Below are 25,073 nucleotides of genomic sequence, written 5' to 3'. Positions count from 1 at the left end.
CTATAGTCAACTAATAGTCGAATCATGTGTGTGGTGGGGAGGGGACGGGCCTTTAACATTTTAAAGCCACGATGTACAGAACACACAAAGATATACTGTAGAAGAAAATGTATAAAAACATGTTGGATCAATAAAACTAAGAAATAACATAACTGCAGAAAGGCCACACTGCAGACAGGATTTGCATTTCACATGTCGGCTAAATTGCCTGTGCGAGAAGGCTCTAAGTACAGCGCAACATCGATGCACCAAAAAAATAATCAACAACTAAATTTACAGAATTAATTTAGAACAGAAGTCACAAGGAACCAAGTCACAAGGTGCAGAACAAATGTGTGCAAAAAGCCTAAAGTGCAGGGGAACATATATTCAAGATACAAGCCACAAATAGTTAAATTAAATAACCATGAGTGATCAAAAAATAAAAAAATTATTAAAATAACGAAAGTATAGCCAGAATTGTCAACTTAGTCTTTTTAACTGCAGAGACAACAATAAACGCTAAACTGGAGTGGCAGTCTTTTTAGCTAAAGGTTCACAGAATCCAAAAATCAAATTAGAACCGGTTGATATGTTTCAAAATCACTTGTACCCTACCTGATCGAGAGAAAAAAATCCAGTGTCCACTCTGTGTCTGTTTGAGTCTTTTCAAATTGTATGCGAAAAACGCTTAACGGCTTGATATCCTAAGACATATTAAAAGATCAAATTCTGTCCACACCTTATTAATAAAGCATACTAAATAGCCTACAGAAAAGCAGATAAGCCCAGAATATGAACACAATGCATTTAATTACACGTTAAGCATTTCCCTCCCATAGAAAACCGTTATTATAAAGAAAACGCGTTGCGTTCATATTCTGCGTTCATCTGCTTTTCTGTACATAGTATGCTTAGTATGTTCTTTGAGTTTGGTCTTTTAACACCACTGTCTTAATATACATTAAGCCACGTTAAAGTGCCCTTTTTCGCGTTAAGCGTTTTAGAATGTCCGGAGGAAAACCAACTTGTTAACGTTGGCCAGCAGAAGTGCAATCATGGTTTTCCTGATGCTAAATCCAGCCTTTGAGAATATCCTTTCTGATGGTGTGCATCCACACTTCAGATTTTCTTATCCCAGAAATTTTTAAAGATTTAAATCCCTGCCGCCAAGACGCTCCTCTGTCGGTCACGGATCGAAAGTGAAACTTAAATTTGTCACAGGGGTGGTTGGATTTATTCACGCACATTAAAAATATTTATTAAAAGCTTATTTTCACATTTTTATTTACAGCATTATCATAATAGGCTGTATATTAACTTATTGTCAGAAAACCGGTAGTTAGATGTGAAATCAGACGTTGAGCACCCCCATATAGCCAAAATGGCATGATCCCGTTTCAAAACACCTCAGCGAAGATTCGATCGTGAGATTGGTAGTCGAATCAGGCTCCTTCTATTGAAGCATCGAATCTTCGACTATTCGGGGAATCGGGGTCACCCCTAGTGATTTGTAGATCCGGAAAAGTGTACATTTATATTAATTAATAAATCTTAAGACTCCATGGCCATTTTATAATGAATATACATTTGACTAGTTATGCCAAGCTCCAAAATATTTTATCGGGTAGAAATTGAGTAATAAAATCCAGTAAATCACGACTGACTGGAAGAGTCATGTAAATTCATTGGTTAAAAAGAGTGAAAACACTTCAGAACATTCTGCTCCTAAAACTACTTAAGTCTGGAAATGTCATTTTATTTCAATTAATAATATGAGCTATTCAATGTAATATTTAATTATAACACTTTTAATTTACAGTAATTAGCAGGGCCCAAAGGTCAAATTAAGTTCTAATAACAAAACTGCTCTAGGGGCCTACAAATAATATTGTGAACACTGGTGGGCTATGGAGACTAAAAAGCTGAAAACCACTGATCTAAACCCAAGCACTGGCTCTTAAAAGAATGGGGAGTTGAAGATACTCACTGGCAGTGCTCATGACATTGCGCCCCAGCGTGTTAGTGTTGTTATCGCTGCTGCTTCGGCTCAGGTTCATGTTGTTGGTGGCATTGGTGCGAGACATGTTGGGCGCCCTGCGGACGAACGACTCCATCAAGCTGGCCTCGCGGGAGGACAAGTTGGGGACACTGGCACTGGAGCTCATGGGCGCTCCAGCTGCCAACAGTGAGCTGACGGACAGCCGCGCGCTGGTGGCAGAGCACAAGGGCCTCTGGGATGCAGCGTCCTTACTAGATGACTCTGAAACCGAGCTGACGTCAGGAGAGCTCACGCTCACGATTCCCATAGAGATAGCGGTCGAAGTGCCATCGGGTGCTGGTGTTTTACGTTCGCCGCCTTCGCTTCCCGTGTCCGCCGTTAGTGTGCTGGTGCTGGAGACGGAGCCACCCTCTGCAGAGGAAAGCACAACTATCGGTTCTTGGCCCTCCGCCCCCGGGGGCCCTCCGACGATGCTTACTCCCTGCTCCAACAGGCTCTCGACCCTGCGCTCCACTCGGGTGGAACTGAGGCTTAAATCGCTGCTGCTGGCCACGCTACACACCGAACTGCTACTACCCTTGCGGCTGGAGGAACTGGCCCCCGCTGTGGAGGATGAGCCACCCTTGTCTGGGCAGTTATTTTTCACCAGGCTGCTCCAGGACTGCGGTGTGCCTGCAACAGTGGATGAGACAGGTTTGGGTGACGGCGCTGACTCAGGGTCGTACCCTGGCGCAAGCTTGAGGTCAAACTTCCCTTCCGCACCCATACGATACGAGTTTGAGCCACCGGCATCCCAGGTGACATCAATCCAGCCTGGAAAGTGGGGGAGGGAGGGGGGATATGAACGGGTGAGACCCAGCAAGAGAGCAGAGAGAGACAGCAGCAAGTCAAAGACAACAGCTTTTGCTTGACACTGGACCAGAAACAACAGAATAAACCAAGACCATTGGATGAGGTCAAATTTAGCTTTGCATCTCTGCCAAACCTATTAAATTCATATTCATACTACTGACGATCGTCTAAGAGGACACCCAAATCACTCTGGTCCAGGTGAAGCAGTGAGGTAGAAACATGAAGCACAGAAAATGACAAATTAAAAAACAAAAAAAAGCAGTAGAATTTTGCAAATGCCAAGCTACGAAGCCACTTAAGAAAAAGAACAGAAGAATCATTTCGGTCAGTGTCAAATACATTTGCAATGGAGTTCTTTCGGAGCTTGCAAATTGTGACATCAACATGCACTTGGCTTGACTGATGGAGACAGGTTAAAAAGGCTGTTTTACACACTGAAACATGGCTGCCCAAAGAATCAATAGCAACAGAGTGGATGCTTAAGATATTACGAGTAGGATATGTAAAAATGTTACCTGTTAAGTTGGGGGGGAGGGATAAAGGTTGCACTTCAAAATAGCAAACTAACAAAAACAAAAAAGTATGGAATGACAGTTGCAGAGAGCAAAAAGTAGTAATCTAACACGTATCATTGAACTTCAGAGTGTGAAACAGATCGTTTTTTATCATTTCTTCATGCAGAATAGAAGCAAGAGGAAAGCACCATATAAGGAAGTAAACACAGGGGGAAAAAGACTAGTTTCAGATCAACCCCTTCACAGTTTAATATTCTTTAAATACACAAAGCATTTGTGAAGTCACTTGAAAATAAAAAGGGCTGGTCTGAAAACAGTCGCTCTGAGGCAAGATGGGAAAACAACTCCAAATGTGATTTAACTTTAGTTGTTTTATTGTGTGAACGTCAGTAATGGGTAACTCCATCTCCCCCCTCACTTTTGATGGATTTGCTGCAGAAAGCTCTAAAACATGCAAATGCACTTGATGTTCACAATTTGTTTCCCTTAAACACTGAAGTACCACTGAACTCCATTGTTGATTGGCCAGTAATGCACTTTTCATGTAGTGGTCCGATGCAGTGATGCCTTGAAAACCGCTGAACAGAAATCTGCTATGGCATAAGCATTACACATTGCGCTGTCCTACACAAGCTACCAACGGTTGGATGCACACACTACGAGCCACAGAAGTGACTCCAATCCTCACCATTATGGGCCTCTCCGGTCACAGTGCCCTCTCCAGCAGGATTGCCATCCTGGTCCCTCCACTTCCAGTCAATGCCACGCACCACCCGTGCACCTGGAACGATGTACTTCATCACCTGAGAGCGAAAGAGACGGCGCTGTCGTCTCAAGTTGGCCTCTGCCTCCTTCACTGCTTTACCTGACAATGCAGAACAAACCTTGGCTGATTGGAAACATGAGCAGAGACAAAGCAACCTCAAATTAAAAAAAAAGCATGCAATTAAGGATGGTCATTTTTCTTTTGTGATACTTTAGACAAATTAAAATATGTTTACTAAAGAGCTCTCTTTTAAAGACTTCCAGTTCATATGTTAATCATAATCCAATACTGTCATGATGAAAGATGTCTTTTTAAAGTTGGCATGAAATGTAAATTATTATTGTCTTTGATCTAAAAAAAATAAATAATTATCTTTTCAATAATCAGTTTCACTCGGCTGTACATCACAATATGAATAATCAGATCTTTAACTACTTCCTTCACGTCGCAACTTTAAAGCCAAACTTAGTGTTTGGTGAAATATGTAGTAGCACATTACTGAATCTTCAAATGTTGCAATTATGGTGCTTTGGGAACCAAATCACAACAGAAAAACAAAACAAAACAATGGCGTAAGATTACTGCAATTAGGTCAATCACATACGGACAAGAAACAGCTCTTGAGTAAGCATAAATATTATAATTAAATTACAATATGACAAAAGTAGTATTAGAAATGATTGGCACTTACCCAGCTGGTCCTCACACACACCAGTAACAGTGCCATAGATCTCTAGACCAGACAGGGAGAGGTAGTGTGTTTGTCCGCTGGCATTCTTCCCCATCTGTTTAATACGAATGTGTCTCCAGCCCTGCTTCTCATCTTTGGATGGATCCAGAGGCCAAGTGGCTGTCGACCTAATGCAGTAACATGAGTCATAAGTAGGTGCACAAAAACAAAACAAAAAAAGCAATAATAGCATTCTCCAGAATACTGGTTATAACACACATACCCTGGCTCATTGAGAGAGCTGTCATCCACATGCGTGTAGAGTGTCATCCAGTTCTGACCATCTTTGGACACTTGAAATACCCAATTCCGGAGGGCGGATCGACCGTATCCACGAGCGTGGCGAAGTGTGTACGCAGAAGGGATGACCCATAAACCAAGGTCAATGGCAAACCATGCGTTTTTATCATCGTTGGTGTGACAGTTGAGGGCTGAGCTGTCTCTGCTCAGGATGTCTTCAAGTCGGCCATAAGGCAAGTTTCTGCCCTCGGAGGAGGTCACAACCACTAATCCATAAGCAGCAGGGTTCACCCATTCATACGCAGTCCTGTGGACAAACAGAAAAGGATTAACTTCCTTATGCATAATTTTTTCTAAATGGGTCATATTGTGGTTCAGAATATGAGAATGATCTTTGTTGATCATTCAAATAGGTTTTAATTAAAATTGGTCGTGCAAAAAAGACAAATCTGCTCACTTCGCGTTGGTGCCGATCCAGTACACAATTCCATTCTCGTCAAAGTCATGTTGGTGCCTGAAGATGAAGCTCTGGCCCTCTCTGAGCTTTCTAACAAAGATGAATGAAGACCTGTCAAAGTCATACCACTGCTTGGCCACCTGGGGAAAGGGAGGAGACAAAGTTATGATCTTTTCTCAGATACCTGTGGGGATACAGCCAAGTAAATATGGAACAGTAGAAATAAACAAAAAAGCTTTCCTACCATCTTGAGCAGATACTGCTCCAGTGACTCAACAGTGGCCAGCGGCTCCATCTTTAGCATTCTACCAGTACGATCAATCAGGGCCGTTTCACCTGGAGCACGCTCCAAGCGGAAGCGTAACCTCCTTGTCAGTATCTAACACGACAGAAAAAGATTTCAATGAAATGACAATTCATAATGAAAGATGTCACAGTTTCACAAGCACCAAACTAAAAATACACATCCAAACATAGAGACTGACCTGTAAATTATACGTTGAGCCTGGTGTATCATATAAGTGTAGAGGTAGCCGCTCTATTGACTCCAACACTGCTATCAGTTTGCGGATTAAGGCAACTGCGGGTCGGCTGGAGGACAGAAACAATTAAATGTATGACAAACAAAAACAAATTTGCTCAACATGTCCAAACCAGAAAAATAACTTGCTGGTTGAGACTTAGATATATAGGGAAGAGATCACTTTTGCATGCAGCGCCTGGGTAGGACACAATGACCTTATGTCTAATGCAAGATATACTTTACCTTTCGTCATCTTCATTTTCAGTAAACGCAGTCTTGAACACATTTATTCTTTCCATCAGAGGCTTACAATCATGTTTCACGTCTAGTTCCACACTCTGTGACGCAAACATGTAAATAAAGTAAGAGTAATGAGTATTGGGAATAAAAGTTGACATGTTTACAACTGACAGTAATGTAGTTGTGAATGTGTGACTCACATTGCTGAGGACAGTAAAAAGTGCTTGCACGAGGCCACTGCTGCACATTTCATATGGAGAAATGGTGTTCTCGTCTTTGAGAACGACTATTAAATTCTCCAGAGCTGTTTTCATGAGGTCTCGCCATGTGTTTTCACCTTCAATACACTGAGGGGAAAAAAGCAACAAAATCTTACTCACCGTTGTTTTCTTTTTGACCTCAACTACACGGAAGCTAAAATAAACTGTGACAAAGTTTCACATAATTATACCTGTCTGTTAGTATGCAACTCCCAAGCAGACTCTAGCTGGGTGGCTATGTTTCTCAGAGTGACCACTACCCCTCTTGGCATACTCTCCACAGCCTTGAAGTGATCGTCGTACAGATCTCTGGCCATGGTTTTCACCTACAGACACAGAGGTGGAAAAAGAATGTTGAGGAATTTTATGCAATACACTACCGTTTAAAAGTTTGGGGTCAGTGTAATTTTTTTAAGCAAGGGTGTATTCAATTGATCAAAGTGACAGTGAAGACATTTATAATGTTACAAAAGGTTTCTAAATCAAATAAATGCTATTCTTTTGAACTTTATGTTCATAAAGAATTCTAATGCATCGTGGTTTCCATAAATTTCAATGTCTCTTGAGCAGCAAATCAGCATAACAGAATGATTTTGGAAGGATCATGTGAAATGAAGACCTCAAACTTTGAACAGTTGTGCAACCATGGCTCAAATAGGCATGGTCAAAACTATGAGTCAAGCTCTAAAGGATGAAATGAATGTTCAGTAATCATACCTTCTGTTTAGTTTTTTCCAATTTGGATTTAAGTTTTCTTCCTCGCTTACCAGTCCAGCCAGTAACAAACTCGGACCCTGTAACAAACAGAGGCACCAATAATTGAGTAACTTAGGAAACATACAGACAAAACCGATGCTTTTAATCTATTATTCCAAACTTACCTAGAGAGGTTTCTGCTGTGAAAGAGTGCTTAGTGCCTCGGTTCGACTCAAACACAAAGCCTGGTAGGTCCTCTTTGAGGATGGTGGCCTGCTGGCCATCTGAGTTATGGATGGCAATCTCACCCTCTTTCAGACAAGTGAGAGACCAGTTGCCCACAGTGAGTTTGGTGGGACCTTGTGTGGACAGAATGGGCTGGCTTGATGTCACTGGTTTGACCTGACTCCTGGCACGCTGCAGCTTCTCCAGAAACTCACTTCTGCTCTCTACAGGAAGGAGGGAAAGCAAGCATCAGCTATTAGAGCACATAGGAGTCAATCATAATTTAACAAAGAAATCAAATTTATTCAACTGATGTCAGGAACTAATTTTGTTTTTTCATTGATCAAGGAGTCTGTGTGCAGGGGACCTACCCGAACTATCAGAGCCACCCTCTGGACTTCCACTGGAGTACATGGTGGCCAGTTTACCATCCAGGATGAAGCGGAACCAACCATTGCTTCCATTGGAGAGCTCCAAAGCAGCTGCGTCACTCCAGATATAAAGGCAGTCCCTGCCTCTGATGATGGACCAGTCTCTCCAGTGGTAGGGCTTCCCCTGCTGGATCTCTTTGGCATCCTCTTGTGGTTCATCATCCTAGAAAATAGACAAAGATCAACTTCAGAGCAATTTCTAAATATTTGCAAGAATTTTTTTTGACAAAATAATTGCACAACAATAAAGACATGAATCTGAACTAAGTTGATTCAGACCTTCTCAGGTTTGGCCTCTTCCTCATTTTCGTCATCTGACGTGGGTCCTGCCAGAGTGGACACCTTATTAATGACACCCAGTCTGGCCAGCTGATCTAAAAACACGTCACCTCCCTTATCCACTAGGTCCCTAATGATCTGAAGTGCCAGCAGGTGACCATCATCATCATCCTGTGAGAGAGGAGTAGAAAGGTCAGTAAGACTTAACTTTAGCCCTATTAAATTTAAAAAAAGATCATCAAGAGGGAAAGACTAAATTATCTGACCTCCTGATCCAGGACAGTCGCAGTGATCTCCACAAGTACAGTGGGCAAGTTGTGTCCAGCATCAGAGTCACACACTTCCTTAAGTAGAACTTCAGAACTGTAGTGCACCATCTTTCTGATCAGAGCTAAACTGGCTTTTCTGTGAAAGAGATGATACAAACTGTTATCCAAAATGCAAAACATAGCACTAAAGGGTTTTTTTTTTTTTTTTTTTTGAAAATGTACTTCAGCACTGATGGTCCACATGAACCCCTCACCTTATTGAAGGCAGCATGGTTTGCTGAAAGGTCTGTGCAAATACTGGGAGGAGCCTTTTCAGGTAGATAGGTGCCATCTCAGGGTCACCTTTCGGCTCACTGCCCTCTTCCTCTTCTTTATTAATATCCTTCTTTTTCTTGTCATCCCCCTTGTTGACGGGGCACATCCAGTCTCCTACATCACACATAACAAGAAACTCTTTATTTGAAAAATCTAAAAATCCCATGGAAGTCACCATTATGAAATGAATGGTGAGTGACTGCATTAAAGGACAAGGGTGTCATTTCTATGCCACCAGTGTCACCACAAAGAAGTGCAAAAACAATAGTTTTTAAACAGGGCTTTCCAAACACTCCCTCATCTGCCATTGGTTGTCCAAACAACCTACTCTGTCCCAAATTCACACTATTGGTTTAGCCAATACTGCGGTGTCTGACTGATTTGTGATTCTTAAATGACAAAGGCAATGTTCTGATTGCACCGTATGGCCTGACATTGACATTTTTCAGGAAAAATTATCATACAATATAACAATACAAATAGTTTACAATAGCCTCTGCATACTAAGTATAAATACACTCATATAAAAAGTATTTTAACAAACACTTTAGCTTTATTCTCCTGAAGCATTTACTTTCAAATAGCAAAAGGGAAACAACCCTCATATTTTATTGATGTGACCAATACCAGTGGTTAACCGAAATGTCATGAAGTGAAGATAAAAGCTGATGGACTCACCAGGTGACTGGAGAATTGCTACAACCTCACTGTGTCCCCTTTCTCTAGCTTTGTCTAATGGAGTTTTTCCATCTTCATCTCTCAGGTCAGGGTTGGCTCCATGGCGCAGTAAAGTCTATTGGGAAAACATTTGCCATAAAAGAAATAGAATGTGTTAAAAAACATGTATAATGAATATACAAAGACTAGGTCACATGACAAACACTTTACCTTGGCTACTTGTGGCCTGCCAAAACAGGCAGCATAGTGCAGAGAGGATGACCTCTGGCCTCTATTGACATCAGCACCTCTCTCGCAGAGGAACTCCACCTTAAGCAGGCCAGAATACAGTGAGATCTTGCAGTCACCAGAAAACTATTTTCATCTGTTGCACTGACCCTATTCTTCTAACTTACACAAGCAATCACCAGACCAAGAGGGTCAAGAAATTACGTTGGAGTTGTTTTCATTATGCACAGCATTTGTAATATTGCTGCTGGTGGCGAGTCAGCCAGAATTACAATCATGCCAATTCAGCCGTGTCTCCTCCACATAACCATATTGAACAACGTAAGAATAGTGTCGTCCTAAATTCAGCCTGTAACCTTTATTCATAAGTATGTGGTTTGTTTGCTCATGCTACTGCACTGTCTAAAAGTAATTTCTTGCAACATGTGCACTGAAAACCCCCCCAGCTATAAATAAATAAAGCCTACCATCTCTTGTGTTCCAAATGCAGATGCCCAGTTCAAGAGAGTCTGTCCTACATCATCCATGAAATTCACTTCAAATGCTTTCAGGAGGAGGGGGAAAAAAAGTAAACAGTACAAGTCAGGTAGGATGTCACCTCAAAGCAACAAAAGCCTTCAAAGTCCATGCCCCCCCTAATATATTGATCTTGCATGCACTACTCAAACACTAACCACCAGTGTCAATGGCATCAATGAGAGCATCGGTGTCTTTGCTGCGTATACAGTCAATAAGCTGTCGGTGGGAACGTTCCCCGGAGCTGTCAAGACGCCGCAGACCAGGGATACGGCCGGTAGAACCAGCTGTGGATTTGGGCAAAGCCTTGCGGCCCTCAAAGAGCAGCACCAGCAGCAAGTCCACCAGCCGCATGGTGTCCAGCACGCAGCGCTCATCCCCCTGCAGAGCACTCTCCATGGAGTCAGGCAGCTCTGAGCGCAGGAGATCCTGGAGGAGAGGAAACACAAATGTCCATAAATGTAACCAGTAGATTGGGATTTCAAATACATTTCAGAAATGTTCTCTAGCAATTTTCTGTCAAAAAACAAAAAAACCCTTGAGGAAACACACCGTACTTGTGACATCTAGCAAATGGCTAGAATATTTCTGTGAATATACATCTTACATGTGTAACAAGTGGTGAGCCTCTGCAGAGTGTAGACAGCAGGCTGACAATGGTGGACACTTGGTTGCTCAGTTTAGAGTCTGCAGCAGATGGAGCGGCTCCACTAGAGGTCCTGCCAGGCTTGCAGGTGGAAGAGGGTCCAGATGCAGTCCCTCCTGCCGCAGCCATACGGGATAGCAGCTCTTCTGTCAGTCCATGCTTAGCTAATGGGGCTGGGTCAACTCCACGCCTTGTAAACCGGTCCGCCAGTGAAGCAAAGCAGCGCAGAGCGCCATCAGACACCTGTGGATTTCACCAGGACAATTATCAATTAGTTCTTGATGTAACATTTGTGCGTCATTTTACCAACAATGTCAGTTCTCTATACCTATTAGGATGCATTAAATTGATTGAAAGTGAGAGTAAAAGCCATTTATAATGTTACAAAATGCTGTTCTTTTGAACTTTCTTTTTATCCAAGAATCGTAAAATTTTGTATCAGTTTCCACAAAAATATTAAGCACCAAAACTGTTTGCAACAGAGAGAGAAAAAAAATCTGCATATTAGAATGATATCTAAAGGATCATGTGACAATGAAGACTGCAGTAAAAGCTGCTAAAATTGTCCAATATTACTGTTTTTACTGTATTTTTGATAAAATAAATACAGTCTTGGAGAGCAGAAGAGCTTTTTTTAAAACAATTAAAAAATTAACTACCTCAAACTTTTGAATGAGAGCGCAATTTTAAATTCTGAACAGCTTAAATTTCAGTCCATTCCTCACAAAAAGCTACAGAAGACTTATTTCACACAAAATATAGTACAATTTCTTTTAGGTGAACCATAAGTTTTAGTCATGTACTACCTGGTGGTCTTCATGTTTCAGCAGACTAGACAGGGACTCCACGCATGTCTCAAGGGAAGAGTCCTGTGGCTCCATCTTACTACAGAGGCGAGAAACTACTGCCATGGCAGAGTGCAATGTGTCTTTGTGCACAAGATGACCGCTGTCCCTAATGAAGCTCAACACACAGTTCAGTCCACCCGCTTCAAATACAGCTCCAGACTCCCGTGTGCAGATCAGCTCCAGAACCTGATGACAAGACCGTATATGGTATGACCATCATGCATAGTGGAATTTACTGCACCTTTATAAAAATCAAGTAGCTTCATAGAGCATCTTTTCAACTGTTTAACCTCATATTAGCAAATTGATAAAAAAATAAAAAAATAAAACGTCTGAAAAATCACACCAGCCAATAAAGCATTATTTACCTTTACACATTGTTCAGCCAGATCTCTGCTGGTCCTGTTGTTAAGCTCCACCACCACAAGACGGTTACACAGGGCTTTGATGGCTCCATCTACTCCCACAATCCTGCGGGTGCATTCAGCAGAAACGTCCAGGTAGTAGGTGATGGCCCTGGCTGTCACTTCCAGCACATTATCTGGTGCGCTCTCATCCAGGAAGATCTTACACAGAGCTGGGAGAAACGTTCGTGGAGGACACCTATGGTGGCGAGACAGCAGTGTCAGAGTGAAATGAAGGTACACATTAGGGCTGCACGATATGGATTTTCCTGTCAAAATAACGTATAGTTCATTTGAAATTATTAAGCTTCTAAGAACAAGCAGAAGATATGCTGATTTCTCCGGTAGTTGGCAGAACTAGTGCTGGTGCTCATCTATTACCATCCCTGTTTTGATTTCAGCAAATCAGTTCGAGCGAATGCTGAAAGCTTGATTAATATTCATGAATCCAGCAGCTCATCAATCCTTAGTGCATTTTATAATGTTATTAGTAGTAGAATTAGTAGTAGTATTATCTTTTAAATAGATATTAAATAGTGCTTGATTATCATAATATAATGTTTGATTGACTGATGTTAAGAGTGTACGTTCAGATACTTAAGCTGTGCCTTTTTACGAAGATTATAGCTATATAAAAAAAGAAAAGAAAATATATCAGTCTGGCGAGTAAACTAAAGAATGCACTGGCCAATGGCGATTCTATTGCCAAGGTGTGCGTAGAGGGTTGAAAAAGAAAAAGTAATATCCATCATTAATGACAATCAGTGGGGCTGGGTAGTAGGCACTGACAAATTTCACAATTCTATTTCAATTCACAAGCTTGTGATTCGATTAAATTCCTCAAGGTAAAAAAAGGAATCGCAAAAAATGCTGTAAACTATACAGGGAACCCTAGTTGTTACATTACTATAATATTAAAGGTTAAAATTAACTGATTTATATAGGTTACTTACAAATTAGGAGGTTTTAATAATAATAATGTTATAATAATAACAATTATGTTTCTATTTGTTTTTTGACATTTAAATGGACATTAAGTGGCTTTTCTGAGGTAAATGGAACATTAAGTTACATTGTTTACAAGTTGTTTTATTGATGTCTTTCCACGGTTCAAACACTGAATGAGCGATTACATGAGACATGATTCATTTCAGTAAGTCAATCTATGTCTTTCGACATGCCTTTTGAAGTTGATGTTTATTTTGTGCTGTAATTATAGTACAGAGGAAAAGATAATCAGTTCAAGGGGGCTCCACATTGCCGCTTTGCTCAAACGAAAGCGCTGTCATGCCACATTAAAGAGTGCCAAAATTAGGGCTGGGCGATATATCGCATGACAGTGACTACGTTTACATGCAGCCAATAACCCGTTCAAAACCGGGATATTAGCAATAACCCGGTCGCGCACGGCCATGTAAACACCGGCAAAAACCCGGATATGCTCATATCCCGGTTTTTAAAAACCCGGATATGATCCCTGGGGTACCCCTTTTCTAACCCGAATATTTGGTCATGTAAACGCGTATCGGCATATCCCCATCAAAAGGAACATTGATTTGTGTTCTGCGCATGTTCTATTCGCAAGGAATCTTGGTCTTTTGAGTAGAGACGGCGCATACAAAAACCTGCGTGCAGTATACCGGAAGTAAACAAGAAGTAGAGGTAAACATGGCGAGACGCAGCACAGCACCACACTTTTGGAGCGAGGAGGAAAGCGCAAACAAAGGCGATTGCTATCTGCCCCGAACTATTCATTATCCACGTGCTGCTGCTGTTGTTGTTGTCTTTGGATACAGGAAGAAGAATCGGAAATGACGCATATTACGTCTTAAGGTTGTCCGTACGTCCAGACGCTAACTGTGCGTCGCCGTTTACATCGGGATATTGCCAATTGATTACAAATTCCATGTATACAGGAGTAACTCTCTCTACTCACGCATGTAAACGGGTTATTCCGAATGTTTCAGAAACCCAAATAGTGACCTTAACCCGACCATAACCCGAATATTGACAGCTTGTAAACGTAGTCATTGTTACGCGTATCTCGTCAGTAAAGCCGGTTCCTTGATTAGTAGTAAATCGCCATCACCTGCTTTCAGATGGAGCGGCATTTACTACACAGAGCCGTAGTTTACTGACAAGCTGAGCCATATCGCATTAATTATCACGGACGTATCGCCTGCGAAAATTAATACGATATGGCTCAGCTTGTCAGTGAACTACGGCTCTGTGTAGTAAATGCCGCTCCATCTGAAAGCAGGTGATGGCGATTTACTACTAATCAAGGAACCGGCTTTACTGACGAGATGCGCCTAACAATGTCATGCGATATATCGCCCAGCCCTAGCCAAAATGGTATTTCATGTTTGAATTTCTTAATATAATTGACAGAATTCAAAAGCTGAGACTTTGTCTCATATCGCAAGTAACAAAGCACAAAAGTTATTGCGATATATTGAATGGGAGGCAAGCCAGAGTTTTTTCTCATTCATCAACTGAAAATAGCATAGACCAAAAGATCGATTCTTAGGATTTAAGAATCGATTAAAATGGAGAAATCCATATATTTAACCCAGCCCTAACGATCAACTGTAAATATGAACAAATGGCAGGCTTAATTTACATGTCAACTTTGTGCAAAAAACTGCTTATACAGTTTGTTGTACTTTGGTTTAAGAGGTCTGTCGTATTTCTCCTATGGGTAGCCACCCCCTGTGATCTACAGCTTTTATCAAACCACTAGTGGCTGAGTGTGGTCATCACGTTTAAAACCAAAATAATCCCACACGCCTGAGGTGCTTCCTCATTGACTTTCCCCATTGTTCCTTGTTTGTCTTGACCTTCTTCAACAGCTATTGTGGCTTCCTTGTTCTGACCTCCAGGCCTACTCAGTTTACAAAATTAGCAAAACACACTGCTGATCCAACAAATTTAATTATAGACTTTTTAAGACGTGTAAAAACATTTTAACAATCTTGTGCAAACCCTTTAATATTGTATGTTAGACTGAGTTGCTTTTGTATCTAGAGGTAGCAGACTTGTGTATACTCATGAAGTTCATAACTTAGTTCAAAATGTGAAATCTATAGATTTAGATACATCAGAAATTTATTTATTTATTTAGTTTTAATCTCAGGGAATATGTTCACAGTTGTAGTATGAGCATTACAAGTGCTTTTTTCTCCCAATATTTACACAACGCCTTTTTATAGGAGAATTACACCCATTTATTGGATATTTACTTTTAAGACTATACACACAAATTCTCATAATATCTAACAAATTCAAATCCATTGGTTGCATCGTTGAGCTCTACTTACCAACGAAATTTGTTCCAAGGACAATTTTACCAAACTTTTGACTTTAATTTTTGTTGTTTATATTACATTGAAATTTTTTTCCAGTATTCACACTTACGTTTCGAAGCAGCGGTCGACGTTGTCTGACATGAGCAACAGCATGCAGAGCTGCTCTAGGGCGATGAGCTGCATATCCCGCTCATCGCCCTGTCCCATCTGCAGCCATTCCAGCAATGTGTCTGGGTCCACGTCCGCCATGACGCCCCACTACCCTATCCACCCAACACCCAGTCACCCCGCCAGCAGCAGGAGAGAAATGAACAGGGGCAGTCACTGGTCCTCTTGATGTCTCATCAAGTCGTCACCTTCATAAGAAATAGAAACAAAATATGAGCATGGAAATGACATCTGGGATATAACAGGAGAAGAGAACTCCACATAAAATCCTCGGCAACGTTGCTTTGGGCCTTAACCTCCACCTTCTCCCACTTGTTTGGTGCTGAACTGAAAACACAACCCTTGAGTAATTGCATGGAAACTGTTGGTTAATAATGAAAAGGGTGGAGCAAATGACTCCTTGAAGACGTATGCACTTGAAAGGTAAACTAATAGGAGTAAATCAGACTATAAACATGATGAACTGCTGCCTGTAATCAAAGCACTGAAAGAAATTGCTGTGATTAGCGAATTAGTAAGCTTGGCCAACAACAGTTCGCATGATGAATAGTTCATCAATGACTCACACTGGGCACAAACAGCCCATCTCTTCACCAACACACAGTAAGCAATTCAAACAGAAATCACTATACTTTTATTGTTCTGAGAAACAAACCATTAAAGTAAAGAGCAGCACTACTTTCCTGAGACAGGCAAAGCTGAGCCAAGCATGAAGATAAAATCATTAGAATGAAAGATTTATGTAAAATAGCAGAAGTCTGTCCTCCATTACTGCCTGGGTGGCTACAGACAGGCTTCAGATAGGTCCACCACCTTCTTAGAGACTAACAGAGAGATCCACTTATCAACAGATTAAGTGACTAACTTGATTCAGGAAGAATGTCCTGTTGAACTTGACATTCAAAGCAACTGTCTGTGACCTAATCCACACATTTGCTGGATGGAGAGAGGAAATAAAACCTGATCACATGCACACCACATTACGTTGCTACTCTAAAAATTCAAGTATGAATAAAAATCACCTGATTGTGATCAAATTAGACAAATAAATGCCATGATAGCCAATGCATTCACCATAACTTTTTTAATTCATGAGCTGACATTTCCAGAGTTACTTTTTTTGGTTTCGTAACCAATTTTTAACAGTAACACTTAGACCATTGTGAACGAAAACAAGTTCTGATGCCATTGCCCTGAGTTACAATTTCTCTTGGAAAGAAAGTGTTTACTATAATTATACCACCTTTAAATGAATGGGATCGGTTCATTCCCAGTCTATTAGTCCACCAGACCAATAACATTCAACTTTATCTTCATATCGTTATTAAGGTTTTGTTTGTTGTTAATTAACGTAACCCTATAAAGATTGTATCATATTTGATACATTCATTTAAAGCCTCTAAACTACCAACATGATCAGAACTGAAAAAAATGTTGTACACAATCTTACATGCCTTCTGCCCTGATAGCTAATACTTTTTAGCCTTTTAGCATAATTCTAAAAAGTTCCACTTTCAGATTGTGGTACACTTGCCTTTTTGCTGTGAAAACTTTAATGTTTTTTTATTTAGTAACGTAAGAATACATTTTAAATTGTTATTAATATTTCAAGATAAACATACACTGGGATGAATCAACTAAGGTTAACTTTATTTTTTATCATGTTAAAACGTATCAAATATGAGATACAACAGACTTTTAAAATTGTTTATTTGTACATCTCTCAATCATTGCATCATGTTTTGCTGTCCACAATTAAGAACTTTGATCATAAAACTAAGCATTAAATATCTTCTTACGAAGACATATTATTGGGAGACATAAAGTGAAAACTAATATTTATGCATTTTATGCAAGTGGTCTGATACACGGTTATAAAAATCTCACTGATTTACAATATAAGCTATCAGAACTTCATCTTCTTACGAAGACATATTATTGGGAGACATAAAGTGAAAACTAATATTTATGCATTTTATGCAAGTGGTCTGATACACGGTTATACAAATCTCACTGATTTACAATATAAGCTATCAGAACTTCATCTAATGCTTTGGCTATACAAATAACATCACCAATTTTGTCTAATTTCGGGGCTGTGAATAAAACTGACACGTTAATTTTTCTCCTTGAGTTGTGAGCACAATATTCTCACTAAATCATACTTTATGGGCCATAAAAGCATGATGTGTAAAATATTATTAAATATTAAATTAAACGCTTATGGTAACTTTAAGATTTTATTTTATAGTTTGTTTAAACTAAGGTTCAATAAAATGTTCCATAAAAGGAAATAGTTATTATAATAGTTTTTTTTATGACTATTATTTCATGCATCAGGTTTTGCAGGCTCATTCCAACCTAAGCTAAATATAAGAAAAGGGAAGAAATTTAGTCTCGAAAACAAAAGTAAGTTCCAGTCTAATTAAATTTAAGTAGTTCAGTATTTTTAGATTCTGTCTGCTGTTATTCTTACAGCATAGAGATCAATACAACTTCAAATAATCAAAGTACACTGCAAAGCAGACATTCAGCTTATCCGTGGCTCCTGCTTTCATGACACTTGATGTTTCACGAACAAACATGATTCTAAAGATGTTCTTTGACTTTCTGCCATTGCAGCTGACTAAGGAGTCAGAAAAACAACTTGATTGCAACCGATGTCATCATGACACCAGCCTATGCAGAAGCACAATAAAACCTTACCTTCACAGTGAACAAACGGCACATATGAGCGTTAATAGTGTGTAATAGCAGTGTTTGATCTATAATATCATGTCGCGTTTAACTTCATGTTTGGCCATCTAACCTGATCCTGAGAGCCAAACAGGTGAACAAAACCTGAAAACCTGAACAATTAAACCTGAAAATCTTGAACAACAAACAATACGACGCTATCAAACATCGTATCTTCGATTAAACGTTAGAGAATGCAAAGAAATAGTCCTAACGTTCAATTTAACGTTAGTCCTGATGGCCTCTTTCTTGAGTTCAGACAGCTTATGTTAGCTTAAACGCCATGACAGAGTCAATAACTGTTTAATTTCCTCGTTAAAATCACATTTAATGAAATAATTCCACAGCAAATGAGTAAAAACACAAATAATCGGTTGAGAAAGTGAGGTTTAATTAGCTGGGATTAGCTAAAATGCGTCCTGTTAGCGTCACTTCGACAGACCTAATTAATCCCAAACTTAATTTACTTCATTCGTATTAGGTATTAATACGTTTCCCATCTACATATATAACCGGTCAGAAAACAATTTTAAGCTAAAATACAAAACAAAACAAAACAAAAACCAAGTAACACTACTGCGGCCTTGTGTTTACCAGTAAATCTGCGAGCTAAAGTTGAGTGGGACGCCGAGGCCTGATCGCGTCTGTCAGGCAGAGAAACGAACCCTTTGCCGAGCGACACAAACACTCACCGTTTATCGCCGAACGACGAGAAGAGAAGAAAAAACACACAGGGTGGACAAAATGCGTCTCGGGGTGAAGTTGTCAGACGGCAAGATGTGAATATTGCTTCATTCCCCGCTTCTGCTGGTTGTAAGGTAGAGGTCAAAGTAAACGGGAAGGCGACGGGTGAAATATTGAGTGAAATGGAGAGCCGTCGAAAGAACTAGTCGAGGCGCCGCATATCACGAGGCTCCGCAGTAGCGGTCAGGAACAAACAGCGAAGCGGCTCAGCAACAGGGGGCGCTAAAACACCTCGACATTTACAGTCAACAAGGTTGCCACAAGAATTACAAATCATTCACATGGATTGCACAATTGTACAAAGTGACCAGTAACACTGACTCTCTGAAATCAAGCCATGAGTGGTTCAGTGGGTTAATGTTCATCCTGAAACTGGCATTGTGCAGGAAATGCATTATGCAATTAATCCAGTGACCCTAATAGACTAGACAAATCCAAATGAAGACATACTATGCAGTGAGGAAAAAACTGCAAATGTCCCTCTCAGGTTCTACTCTAAAGTAAAGCCAATGCAACTCTTGAAGCAAAACTAGATTTTATTCTTCCAGTATAATCAGAAAATAATGGTTAATTTTGCCCTATTCCATCTGTACAATTTACAGCATACAAAATGGTATGGTTACAAATGCATAATTGTAATTGATCATCAATGTTTCTAGCAGAAAACAGCACCTGAAGTCTATACAAACTGGCAAAAAACAATGGTCCTATATTTGCTGAAACTCTTCCATTTGCATTGTAAACATGTTTGTAGTGCGTTTTAGTAGTAAATATTATTTTTCTGCATGTTTAATATTTTTTGCTCACTTAAGACCAAGCTATTTACTTATACTGCCTGTCAGACAGGCAAAATAATTAAGTGTTGAGATAAAGCGACACCAACACAGATTTGCATGCATAATTAGAATATATAAAATAAAATAAAACTAAAGGTAAGTACCATCTTGAACATGAAACCCATTTCCATCACATATGATAAAAAACAAGCTTTGGTAAATTAATTATGAGATAAAAAAGTCATTTTGAGATACTAAGCCAAAATTATGAGATCATTTTCATTACATTGTCAATTACGCAATATAAAGTCAACATTGACATAAAGAGGTAAAAAAAGAGGTAAAAACCCAGTGACAGTCAAAACTATGACAGCCGATATTGAGATAAGCCATAATAGTCAATTATTCTTAACTTAGCAAGTCATAATGATAACTTTGTCAAAATGATGACTTGGTATGCCATAATTTTGAGTTTTAATCTCATAATTATGACTTTTTATGTCATAAAAAAAAGCATGAGTTTATTTCTTATGTGGCAGAAATGATGCAAGGTTCCGTTTGTAATGCTTTATCATTAGTACATTCATATATCTCTATATTTAAAACAATTGACAATGCGCTAAAATTGTATATTTTAATAATTGTAACTTTTTGTGAGAAATTTTGTGAGAAATTAAGGATTTGCATTCTTTGTACAGACACAATAATAAAAGACTTCTCACAAAATATCATGCTATGCATAACGGAGTTAAAGAAAATGATTCAAGCTTGTTGGCAAGCTAACCATTAAAAAAAAAAAAAAAAAAAAAAACCTGTGAAACACACTTTCCCTTGCATTTAGTAATATGTATTAAGTTCCTCACAGAGGTTAATGCAGTTTTAAAACTGACTACATTTATTAAACGACACATTTTCATCTGATTTATCTTTAAAAACACTATTGATTAAAAGATTCACTCAGTCATTCAAATCATAATACAGTCATAATCATAACCATTAAGGAGGATTCACAGGAAATTGATCTTCAGTTGAATGCTGGGTGTGTTTTTGCTAATGACCCGAGGTGCTTGTGCCTTAGTGTTCACGCTCTCCTGGTTGCCCTTGACGGCTGCCTCGAGCCTGGCTTTCATGTGTGGGGCAGAGGCCATCAGCGCTTTGAAGACAGCCGAGTTCTGGGGGCCGATGCGCATGAGGTCTCTTAAGGCGGACTCGTGCAGTGAGCGAGAGGCCGCCGGAGCCGATGCCAAAGCATTTTCATCTAGCAGAAGAGAGATCAGGATGGGCAACAGCACAGCCACCAGCTGTGGACCTGCATGGATAAAACAAATACTGATTTGATTATCTTGGTATCCTAATAACAGCAAGTCACATTTTAAACAACACTATAACATTTTGCTAACAGTAACATTAAAAACAAATTTACAGCCAATTGTTTGTTGATGATATCGTAACTTACTGTTCGTGATCAAAAGTTCATAAATATTTTTCAGTCACTTACGGTTAGTTTCGTCAGCAGCAAACACTAGTGCTTCCAGGGCTCGGACTGCGTCTTGTACGGCCTGTAGCTCTGCTGGGCCTTGAGGACGACTCTTTTCAACTTCCTCCAGCTGTGACACCAGACAGCCACCCAAAGCCAGAATAAACGGCCTGGCTATCGGCTCTGGGCCTTGAAATAAAGATACTAGCAACTGATAACTCCTGCTCAGCACCTAAAGTAGAAATAAGACATAGAAGAGAAGGTTAATAAATAGTTTTTTTCCCCTACGGGAATTCTACACAAATTGTGGCAAAGCTCCTTATTTAAGAGGCCGGATGGAAACTTTGGGGTTCCTAGGTTTAAAAAAAATGTTTTTCAAGTCTCTTCTGCTCACCAAGGCTGCATTCATTTGATCAAAAATACAGTAAAAACAGCAATATTGTGAAATATTACAATTTAAATAACCGTTTTCTATTTAATTATATTTTAAAATGTAGTTTCTTTGTGTGATTTCAAAGCTGAATTTTCAGCAGCCATTACTGCTGCTTACTTACAGTGTCACATGATCCTTCAGAAATCATTCTAATATGCTGATTTATTATATTAAAAAAACATTTCTTATTATTGTCAATGTTGAAAACAGATGTGCTGCTTAATATATTTTTAGAAATCTTGTGGAACATTTTTTTCAGGATTCTTTGATGAATAGAAAGTTCAAAAGAACAGCATTTAAAATAGAATTCTTTTGTAACAATGTAAAAGTCATCACTGTTACTTTTGATCAATTTAATGTATCCTTGGTGAGTAAAAGTTCTCCTTTAACAAAAGAAAAGAAAAAAAAGGACAGTGTAGAAATTTTGTACAAACATTATATGTTTGGTTCTATACTGAAAAAGCTTTTTAATCAGCCCTCTTCACTCACTATAGGGTCCTTAGACTCCAGACCGGATCTGAATGTCTGGATGCAGCATGTCTGCAGTGGCTCCACAGTGGTCACCTCAGCACTGGAGTACAGCAGGAAGATGGTGAGGGATGTCAACATGGTAACCTCATCTACTCCAGGCTCCATTTTATCTGTCAAAAACAATCCATTAACATGAATGTTCTTCAAATTATATCTCAAACATGCTTAAAACATGCAGTGACAGAGTGTGGTGGATGAGACAGAGAGAATTACCTGTACTCCAAGACTCCAAGAGTGTGTGCAGTGCACTTTGCAGCAGTTCAGTCCAGGCCCCACGACTCTTCTCAGCTCTGCTCATGGGAGAGGTGAGAACAGTGCGCAAAGCCTGTAGGATGCCTGGTACCAGCTGTCCACTCTCAGCTCCAACAGAGCCCTTCACCGCCTCTCTCAACACCCCAAGCAGCAGATAGAGCACTGTGGGCAGCACTGACACACTGCCTGTAGAGGGAAGAAAAAACACTATGTCAGATCTTTTATCATTTATGGAATCAAATCTAATTTCTGTGCAACTAACATGACATTTCATCTTGAAATATGACAAAATGTTTAAATGGAGAACAAAAAAAAAATGATCGTGACTAAAAAAATAGTATTTAGGTATTTAGGAGCAAAAAAAAAAAAAAAAAGGGAATCCGTAGATTTAAATGAAGTGGGCAGGAAGATTTTTTTCTCATAATCTGAAAGCTCTTATGGCCGCAGTAATTCCCTGGATCACTTACCCTCTGGTGAACAGATGGAGGGCAGTTCTGAGAGGATGGCCACAGCAGATGTGACGAGTCTACAGTCAGTGTTGCTGAGAGAGCAGGTCTGTCCTCCCCGCCCCGTGGGGCTGCCGGCCAGCTTAGGGCTGAGCTGCGGAAGCTTTCTCACAAGCGTGCAGAGACACAGCTCCAGTGCTCCAAACACAAGAGACTGTCCCGGCACCAGGCCACCAGTGTCCCGCCCCTCACCAAACTCAGGAACAGTTTCCTTCTCTGCTGCGCCATCATCGACTGACCAAATGCAGTAAAGAAAGATGAATTCAGAGGGTTATTTACGCACTACACACTTTTTTTTGTGTTTGTTTTAGACTTACCCTCCGCACTGTGGCGTTTCTCTTTGACATGCTCCTGAGCAGCACAAACGATCTGGCCCACCAGTTCCAGCACAGCCAACTGAATGCTGGGAGATTCCCGAGTGACTATGAGCCTATGCAGAACGCTGAGCAGCTCCACACTCAAAGCCTATAGAGAGAACACCATAGACTTGTCAGGAGCACAGAGTGACAAACATCAAAGACTAAAATATACCTGATATGAACTACATGCAAAGACAAATACCAAACCTCAATGCATCACAATATCATAATCAGGGTTTGAAATTAACCTTCACTCACCGGCCAATTTGGCTACTAAATTTGTAAGTTAAATAAACCTAAAAGCTAAAATATAGTCATTAAAAATGCTCATGAGTTCAGGTATTTTATAGCATTTGGATAAAAACTATTCAAAAGTCTTGAGGTGTGACCCCGGAAAGATCTAGCGTGGGGAGGATAAGCCAGGGTCTGCTAAAATTGCAGGATGTTGGAAAATGTCTTTTCTGTTAACCAAATGCTCAAATGTCCTCAGAGCTCTCATCTTCAGCTGTATCAGTAAGGAAGTGCTGTTTTTCAGCTCAGTCTTTGCGTGTGAACTCTGGTCTGCGGGAGGTATTGCCACATTATTGTTGTTTTTTTAAATCTTCGCTTCAGTGCAAATGAATCGCGCGCCGTTATTTGTTGCGTGGCGGTTATGCTCAAGTAAGCCAGATATGCACAGAGTCTGCTCAATACGCTGTATTTAATATGTCACAATGACTCACGAGTTGAGTATTTGTGCAAAATCTACGCAGATTTGGCTTACACCAACTTCCCCAGCAAAGTGAGTAAACATAATAAATAACACGCCAAATTGGCTAATGATTTGACAGCGTTGCCCGCCACAGTTGATTTTTACCCGCATATGGCGGGTTGGCAGGTGTTAAACCCTGATCGTAATATTGTGCGGTTCACTTCAGTCCAGTGCCCTGTCTCATAGAAGTGTCTCTGAGAAATGCCACCTTATTTAGGCAAATATGCAAACTCTTTCTTCTTGAATTGATATGGAATTACTGAAGCAATACTATAGGAAAAATAACTAAACACAAAGAAACAATTATGGGAAAAACAAGTTCATTCTTTGTCTCATATAGTGCAAAATGGTAAAACATACACTTTGCTTGCCAAGGCTGCATTTATATAATATGAAGTAAAAACAGTAATATTGTGAAATTTTAAAAAGCAATTTATTCCTGTAATGGAAAAGCTGAATTGTCAGCAGTCATTACTTCAGTCTTCAGTGTCATGTGATCCATGATTCATTATTTCAGAGTTTTTTAATAAATAAAGCATTTATTTGAAATATAAACTTTTTGCAACATTATTACTGTATTTACTGTCCTTGCTGAATAAAAGTGTTGATTTATATATATTCAATTGTAGAATACCTGATCATTGCCCACTTTGGAACGGGGCCAAGGCACCTCCAATAAGGCCTGCAGAGCCTGAAGACATGAATTGATGGTTTCCAGTTGTTCTCCAGAGTGAGGAGAGCACAAAAACTCCACGCTGATTCCTAAAGGAAAGATTTCAGTAAATGGAACAACATTAAACAAGACTAAAAATAAATACGTTGAATCTTTCAGAATCAAGTGAAATCCTAAAATATTGCAAGTATGGTCCTCGAAATCAGCACATGTCGAATGACTAGAGCAGAATTCAAAGCTCTGAATGACTATAATTTAGC

The 25,073-nt window shown here is 39.8% G+C and overlaps 2 protein-coding genes across 13 annotated transcripts in view; both read right to left on the bottom strand.

Annotated features, from left to right (window-relative positions):
- The window catches only part of hectd1 (HECT domain containing 1), a 32,948-nt gene extending 13,561 nt beyond the window's left edge, over positions 1 to 19,387 (bottom strand). For 4 of the 12 annotated variants that reach the window (XM_084393499.1, XM_084393508.1, XM_084393504.1 and 1 more), the window contains exons 1-25: positions 19,004 to 19,387; positions 15,517 to 15,763; positions 12,064 to 12,298; positions 11,654 to 11,881; positions 10,809 to 11,090; positions 10,360 to 10,630; positions 10,153 to 10,229; positions 9,668 to 9,766; positions 9,458 to 9,572; positions 8,719 to 8,893; positions 8,462 to 8,600; positions 8,196 to 8,366; positions 7,857 to 8,079; positions 7,446 to 7,709; positions 7,282 to 7,358; positions 6,756 to 6,890; positions 6,505 to 6,651; positions 6,308 to 6,402; positions 6,027 to 6,132; positions 5,786 to 5,920; positions 5,542 to 5,681; positions 5,068 to 5,391; positions 4,806 to 4,972; positions 4,037 to 4,237; positions 1,970 to 2,794 (exon numbers count right to left, since the gene is read on the bottom strand). In XM_084393499.1, coding sequence (XP_084249625.1) covers positions 1,970 to 2,794; positions 4,037 to 4,237; positions 4,806 to 4,972; positions 5,068 to 5,391; positions 5,542 to 5,681; positions 5,786 to 5,920; positions 6,027 to 6,132; positions 6,308 to 6,402; positions 6,505 to 6,651; positions 6,756 to 6,890; positions 7,282 to 7,358; positions 7,446 to 7,709; positions 7,857 to 8,079; positions 8,196 to 8,366; positions 8,462 to 8,600; positions 8,719 to 8,893; positions 9,458 to 9,572; positions 9,668 to 9,766; positions 10,153 to 10,229; positions 10,360 to 10,630; positions 10,809 to 11,090; positions 11,654 to 11,881; positions 12,064 to 12,298; positions 15,517 to 15,656 — 4,771 coding nt within the window. In that variant the 5' untranslated portion in view covers positions 15,657 to 15,763; positions 19,004 to 19,387. The remainder of the gene's footprint in view (positions 1 to 1,969; positions 2,795 to 4,036; positions 4,238 to 4,805; positions 4,973 to 5,067; positions 5,392 to 5,541; positions 5,682 to 5,785; positions 5,921 to 6,026; positions 6,133 to 6,307; positions 6,403 to 6,504; positions 6,652 to 6,755; positions 6,891 to 7,281; positions 7,359 to 7,445; positions 7,710 to 7,856; positions 8,080 to 8,195; positions 8,367 to 8,461; positions 8,601 to 8,718; positions 8,894 to 9,457; positions 9,573 to 9,667; positions 9,767 to 10,152; positions 10,230 to 10,359; positions 10,631 to 10,808; positions 11,091 to 11,653; positions 11,882 to 12,063; positions 12,299 to 15,516; positions 15,764 to 19,003) is intronic. The other 8 variants (XM_084393503.1, XM_084393509.1, XM_084393505.1 and 5 more) reach the window with 3 other exon arrangements.
- Positions 19,388 to 19,573: 186 nt separating this feature from the next.
- The window catches only part of heatr5a (HEAT repeat containing 5a), a 30,571-nt gene continuing 25,071 nt past the window's right edge, over positions 19,574 to 25,073 (bottom strand). The window contains exons 31-37 of the mRNA XM_084393682.1: positions 24,775 to 24,902; positions 23,348 to 23,495; positions 22,992 to 23,264; positions 22,486 to 22,710; positions 22,231 to 22,382; positions 21,330 to 21,540; positions 19,574 to 21,140 (exon numbers count right to left, since the gene is read on the bottom strand). Coding sequence (XP_084249808.1) covers positions 20,839 to 21,140; positions 21,330 to 21,540; positions 22,231 to 22,382; positions 22,486 to 22,710; positions 22,992 to 23,264; positions 23,348 to 23,495; positions 24,775 to 24,902 — 1,439 coding nt within the window. The 3' untranslated portion in view covers positions 19,574 to 20,838. The remainder of the gene's footprint in view (positions 21,141 to 21,329; positions 21,541 to 22,230; positions 22,383 to 22,485; positions 22,711 to 22,991; positions 23,265 to 23,347; positions 23,496 to 24,774; positions 24,903 to 25,073) is intronic.

The sequence above is a fragment of the Rutilus rutilus genome (genome assembly GCF_951802725.1).
Source record: "Rutilus rutilus genome assembly, chromosome: 21".
In the NCBI taxonomy this organism is placed as follows: Eukaryota; Metazoa; Chordata; class Actinopteri; order Cypriniformes; family Leuciscidae; genus Rutilus; species Rutilus rutilus.
This window is presented reverse-complemented; position numbering and strand designations above follow the sequence as displayed.